The following is a 6777-nucleotide window of genomic DNA, read 5'->3' as shown; positions in this document are numbered from 1 at the left end:
ATTGAATATGGATGTATTAAGTTTCAATGCTTTTTAATTGAATAGAATTAATGTTTTCATGTAGTTTCTGAGGAAGTGTAAATAAAAAGCTAAAATTATAATACATGATTTTATTTCTTTACAGTTTTATTCATATTAAATCTACCCTCAATGATGCAATAAAGGATTAGAGAATTAGAGAGTTGACCTGCATAAAATAATAAATAATTTATTTAAAAAAGAATTGTGATAGTCTAACTGATGCCAAATGATGTTTCTAATTTTAAATAAGACCAATAAGACATACAGGTGTTAAAAATACATACTTACAATTGTTAGAGAACTTATTTACAACTGAATAAAAATTAAAAGCTAATCACTTTCACTGTCACTTTGGCCAGGAATGTAATCTTCATCATCTTCATCTGATATATCTAGGTCATCTAAGTCTTGGAACAATGATTCGTCAACTTTTACTGCATCACCTGCAAGTTTTTAAAACAACCTTATTAGAGCTTAAGTATTCATTATAATATAAATTAAGACCAAGAACAGTAAGAAAACCTTTTGTTGTAAAATATGTAAGCTTTGAACAGTGCAAGAAATTTGTTGTATTTGTACTTGGTACTTGTAAAGGTAGTTGCAAAATTACAAGGCAAAGCAAGATTTTTCTACTGTCTGTCAGGAATGGCTGCTTTAAAAATATGAAACTAAAACTACATGCTGGTAACGCAATCGTTATTGTATTATTTATATGTTAATGAATAACTATTATTTTTTATATTTGATCAGATGTATAGGAAAGTACTGGAATTCCCATCATCATTAACTTACCATCATCAAGGAATTTCAAATCAGATTCATTGAGGGTTGTATCTCTAAGGAAGAGTTCTCTTCCTGTGAGCTTTGTCTTGTCTTTTGATTCTTTTTCCCTTTTTGCTGGTATACCCATGTCTATCTCAAACTGTTTTCTCCAAGCTAAGAATGATTCAACTGTTACTCTTGTGCCCTCAAATCGTTTCTGTGAAGATATCATATATATAGTAAATTAGATTTTGATTAATTATTAAGAAATAGAAGTTTTGATTTAAACTGAAGATTCTACTCTTTATTTGTTACTGACTTCAAAATTCAAAAATTGTTTCTATTACAGTTGAATTGATATATAATATGAGTATACAAATATCATACCCATGTTTCTTTCATAATATATTGTGTATGTACTTTAAAAATGATAGCTTATCAATCAAGAAAATTTACCAATTCAGCCGCCTCGTCAGCCTTCTTTTTAGCAAGAATCTGTTCTTCCCTCTGCTTTTTAATAAAGTCCCACTTTTCATTTAGCCACTCTTGTCCTGCAGATACTAATGTGAACACCATTACCATGCCCAGATTTTCTTTACCCTTAAAAAATAAATGTAACAGTGTCAATAATACATAAATGTGTGCAATACTAAGTATAAGCCAAATGCATATAAGGAATAATTATACCTGTTCCATCAAATGCTTTAGAATTTCATTTTTGTCAACTGCATCTTCAAAATTTTCTTCATTTGCAACTTCAATAATAGGGAGCTCTTCAGGATATTTAGGTGTGTAAGTAAAAACTAAGTGGCATGCCAAACCATCACCATCATCAAATCCTTCTGATTTAATAGGAATACTAAACTTGTGATAAGGCTTATTCTGCAACGCTGTAATTTAAAAAAATTATAATTTATGAAAAAGCATATACATTAAGTTTTAGTAACAAATCCTCAATTTCTTATTTAATAAAACTTTTAGATATTTAGGATTTAAAAGCTAGGTTGACTAGATTACAAAGGGCGATCCTGTATCGATACGAATAAAACAACTACTTTAGGAATTATTTCTTTATTACTATAATCAAGACTGCTTCGAAACATTTACTTACTTTGCATATCACCATAATATATAGAATCTAAGGCTTCTATCTCACTGGTTTGCTCGTATTGATAATCCATTTTGTTTGTCTTACTATTAAACCAACAATTACAGTAAAGCTTAATTTCATTCAATACAATATTAAATATAAATTAAATAGCCGAAGTTCTAGGTTCACATGTGAGACCGAGCCTTCAAAAACGGCAAATTTGTCACTTACTTTGTTATTATTTAGTGTTACTGTCATGGTTTGACAGTAACACAAAATAATTATTCTAGTACTCTGTATCAACTATCAAATATATTCAGCAGTATTCATCTGCGCCCTGGCCCCCCGCCTCTGCGGTTTTCTTGTATTGTTTAATGTTTTTTTCTGTTTATTGTGTACATAAAAATTAATTTTAATTTATAAAATAACACACATGAGAAAATATTAATGAAATTAATTTTTAATAAGGGTACTGTCGTAACGAAATAATAACTATGAGTTCAACAGATCCCATGAGTTATAATGTTATTAACGAAATACGGTATGTATTTTTATTTTTAATTAGATTAGATGTCACAAAACGACTAAGAAACTATCTATTACAGAGAACCAAGTTCACCCAGAAATACAGATGACTATCCAGGACTACGCGAACAAGCAATCGCTAACTTTCAGAAACCAAACCTACCAAATATAAATGTTCCTGAAAAAATTATTGTCTGCCTTGATGTCTGTTGTGATAATCAGAATTCATTGTATCGCCTTGGTGATGGAACTACATTTTCACCTCTAAACATGCTAAAACGTGTTCTAGATTTTTTTATCCATTCAAAGCATACTATTAATAAAAGAACTGAATTTGCTTTAATAATACTAAAGGATGCAAGTGCTTTTTTGGTTCAAAATTTTACTAATAATGTAAGAGATATCATACATACCATTGATTTTGTCAATGCTGAGGAATCTGTGTCAGAAACATTTGATTTTAAACATGTTTTTGATATTATTAAACAGGAAGTAGAAATACCCGAGTATAAACAATCAGAATGTATAATTCCTCCTCCATATATTGTGAGAATGGTTGTTTTGTATGCCCGTTCCAAATGTGTCCCCCTTATAGCACAAGATGATTCTTATTTGACCTTCTTAAAAGTACAAATGTATTTTTATATAGATATTCTCTTTGCCCATGAAGATGAATGTAATCTGTTTAAATGTGAAGAAATATATGATGCACTGCAGAATTTAGATAATGGATATTCCTATGTCTTTGAGGTGTCTAGGAACGCTGCCAAAATCCATGAAAGCATTGCAAAGTTATTAGCACATCCCTTGCAAAGGTTATTACAAAAAAATACAGACTATGGTTTTGGTACAAGATGTTAATTCTAGATTTCAATTTAATCTTTGTCTAAAGGACATATGTATTGCAAAGCTTGTAATTAAATACATTATGTTAAGAACTAATTTATTCTCTCTTACTCTGTTATTTTCAATAACTACAAATACTATGTAAAAGGATGAATAAGAAATCAGATATACAAATCATCTTTTATTTAAAACTCAAAACTTAATCAAACTATACATGGTCGTAAATAATAAAAAATAAAAGTAACCTGTAAATAAACCATACAAAATATACTATTTACATTGATTTGTTGGACAAAATTACCAATTGTGATGCAGTCACAATATTAAAGGGTGCATTGTATTACAATTTAAACTTTTATGAAAATCAGATGGAGAGTTGTCTTGATATTTAAGAGAATCATTTGATCCCATTAGGTTTTCTGCAGTCTAGGTTGCAAACACCAAAATAAGTACCTTCTTTAAAAATAGATAAATGATCATAGGTACTTTAACACATAGTTAAATAGTTATACAGTATATTAAATATGTGATAGTGGTGCATAGACCATTAATACAGTACACTTAAGATTTGTAGAATATGTGCTAAAGTAATAATAAATACATACAAGGGCCCTAATATCACTTTACTGGCACTATCAATTTAATACCACTACATTTATTTATAAATAAAGCTTAAATGATTTCGAAAAAGTAAAAAGGTAATATCAATTGTCCAATGTATCTGAAAATTTAGACATTTTATAAAAGAAATAACTTCACATCAGTCTCAATATTAAAATATATTTACAATACAAATTCAAGTTAGTATAATACCGAGTACAATATTTAAAGTATAAAGCGCATTTTAAGCCATAGTCTTTGCTCACTAATTGTGCGCTGTAAGCAACAAATATAATATGGAATGATTCATATACTCTCAATTCAATATGCCTATTAACATTTTGCGGACTTTTCAATGTTAAAATCAACTTTAATAACCAGTAACTGAATAAGACATGCCTACAATGATATTTTAACAAGGCATCGTTTATTTGAATACAATCTCCTTTTTTTAAATGGTATTACAGAAATTACTGTAGTAGAAATTTTGTTGTTTAACCCCAAGCAATATGACTAACACCAAAGAGTGAACCAATTCTGATCATATGCTTTTTCAAAAAGGATTAATGCAGATTATTATGTAGAAACACTTCATGGAGTCAGTATGTTTGATTAATAAAATGAGAAATTTCGAATGATCGAACAAGCACAGGATTTAGATTTTTGTTAACTAATCCTATTCATCTGCTTTTTATGAATATACAGATTACAAATCATGTGTAACAACTAAAACATAGCTTAAACAGAAAATATCACAAAAATTTTGCAATTCAATTTTTGCCTATAATAACCATAGAGAGTATTTTCTTATCATACACACATTCAAGACGGCAAAATATTACATGAGATTAACATAATACTCTATGATTTAATGTACTTTAATATCTAATCATAAATAATTCATCAGCTATGTATCGGTGAAACATTATCTATGCACACTATGTTTAGGAAGACAGGACTAGATGTGTGATTAAGTGATTTAAGGTTAACTATTAAGATTAATTGTAATTTTTATAATGACACGCTCCCGAACCTAATATTAACGTAAATTCGATAAAGCAATGTTGACTATATGTGTTAGGGTACATCCACACTGATTACCAGATCTGACTAGAGCCTAGCTTATAGATATTTATTTAATAAATGTTTTGTCATGAATGTTTCCCAATAAGCTCACAAATCAATAACGGTGGGTACAACAAAGAGGAAGCCTGCACAGTTATTAATTAGTTGTAAATCTCTATAAATGTAGTATTAAACATAATACAAATATTTTTTTTTAAATTAGTAAAACAGCAATCTATCTCTAAAAAAGTTGTATTACATTGCCATTGATTTAGAAAGATATTTAAAGCTTAGACTTTTGTCGTCAGTGTGGACATACCATGTTGTCCTATCAGCTGTATAATTGGAATGTATACTCGCCGAGTATAATATTCAGTCTTTTGATGGATTAAAATGAACTGACTCAAACTTTCGATGATACCGTTACACATACGAATATTTAGTAAAATTCTTGGCTTACTTAATTCCTATCTAAATTTTCTGCACAATTATGGCTTTTGGTGCAAAGCTTATAATTTTGTCGTACAAAATGTATGAAAGAAATGGAGGACTTACAGAATTTTGAAACATAAATTAAAAAAATAAATAATTTAGTATTGCACCATAACAAAAACAAATTTAAAATGACGCTAAAGAGGTCATAATTTTCGTGTCCCCTTGAGATATGTTCGAAATTTTTTTTTAATGTCAGTACTTCATCCAATTATGTACATGACAAAATCACACTAGCCATATACAACATACACAATTTTCAATAAAAACATCCTAGTATGTAGTTATATTTTTGTTCTAAAAGAAAAATAACATAAAGCCTTTAGGGCAAAAATTAAAGAATGATATCAAAATATAATTCGGCATAATGAGCAAATTTTTAAGAGAAAAGATTTTCACATATTAGGCCAAAACTCGCCGCAGGACAAATAAATAAATTAAATCGGCTTTACACATGCTTACACGCATAATACACATTGAATGACATACATCTTAATGATTTATGAAGTTTCACTGATTTTATAATATTGCCCAACTCTGAGCACTGCAAATTGACTTTTCTTTAAGGACTCACATAATTTTTAACATGTTTAAATATTTTTGAAAAATTAACCCTCATTCCAAGGAGTTTAATGATAATTTATTGGTTGAGACAGGAAAAGTTCTTAATATTCATGTAAATGGGTTCGTGCCAAAAATAGACAATGACTTACTTTTATAAACTATAGGCATCAAATAGTTATAGTTCATACACATTTGATTTCAAGATTTCCCTCCTCATTTTGATTTGTCAGACAATAACAATACAAAATACTGCGCAATTACTTGTGACTATTCTTGTGGGGTTGGGTATGAGGCCAACACATTCTGGGATCCAAAGTCGATATTTGGTAAATCACCTACGTTGGGACATACGGCACGCGTATTGGGTATTTGGGGCGGAAGCATGAAATCACAATTGAAAATATTTGCCGATACAGGTCACTTATCACTGTCCTACGGGCAGGTAGGTGGGGTCGGGGACACACGGCAGTCACAAGACGCAGGCGGCGAAGACCGCCATGGCCCGTCACGGAGGCCTCTCGTTGCGCTCGGGCAGAGCGGGCGCGCTCTCCTCGGCGCCGGTGCCGCCGCTACGCGTACGCATCACGTACGCGTACGTGCGGTATCTTTTTATCTGAAATTATGTTCACGTTAACTAAATGCAGGAACTGATAACTTGAACCAACTCCAGTAAAACCAATTGTATTAGTTAGTATGAATGCTCTTCATTTGGGAGGCTGTTCAAGAGAGTGACAGAAACTGTTTTTATGAACATGATAAGACTTGATAGCTTCCCTCTATAAAAGAGATAAATGCTATGGTAAAGAGTACTC

At 30.4% G+C, this 6777-nt stretch overlaps 3 protein-coding genes across 5 annotated transcripts in view; 1 reads left to right on the top strand and 2 right to left on the bottom strand.

Moving 5' to 3' along the window:
- Positions 1 to 95: 95 nt before the first annotated feature.
- On the bottom strand, positions 96 to 2094 carry LOC110995169 (RWD domain-containing protein 1). The gene is made up of 5 exons (XM_022262204.2): positions 1895 to 2094; positions 1471 to 1673; positions 1240 to 1383; positions 814 to 1000; positions 96 to 464 (listed from the first exon to the last, which is right to left on the bottom strand). The coding sequence occupies exons 1-5, from the start codon at positions 1962 to 1964 to the stop codon at positions 352 to 354; spliced, it is 717 nt and encodes a 238-aa protein (XP_022117896.1). The 5' UTR covers positions 1965 to 2094; the 3' UTR covers positions 96 to 351.
- A 121-nt stretch (positions 2095 to 2215) lies between these two features.
- Positions 2216 to 3696, top strand: LOC110995166 (BRISC and BRCA1-A complex member 1). The gene is made up of 2 exons (XM_022262193.2): positions 2216 to 2414; positions 2479 to 3696. Exons 1-2 carry the CDS (start codon positions 2368 to 2370, stop codon positions 3257 to 3259), a joined length of 828 nt encoding a protein of 275 aa, XP_022117885.1. The 5' UTR covers positions 2216 to 2367; the 3' UTR covers positions 3260 to 3696.
- LOC110995165 (PH and SEC7 domain-containing protein) overlaps positions 3413 to 6777 on the bottom strand; it is a 33692-nt gene continuing 30327 nt past the window's right edge. For all 3 annotated transcript variants that reach the window (XM_022262191.2, XM_022262192.2, XM_045632027.1), the window contains exon 20: positions 3413 to 6578. In XM_022262191.2, the coding sequence (XP_022117883.2) occupies positions 6471 to 6578 (108 nt within the window). In that variant the 3' untranslated portion in view covers positions 3413 to 6470. The remainder of the gene's footprint in view (positions 6579 to 6777) is intronic.

The sequence above is a fragment of the Pieris rapae genome, chromosome 2 (assembly GCF_905147795.1).
Source record: "Pieris rapae chromosome 2, ilPieRapa1.1, whole genome shotgun sequence".
In the NCBI taxonomy this organism is placed as follows: domain Eukaryota; kingdom Metazoa; phylum Arthropoda; class Insecta; order Lepidoptera; family Pieridae; genus Pieris; species Pieris rapae.
Note: the sequence above shows the minus strand (reverse complement) of the source record. Positions and strands in the feature narration are given on the sequence as shown.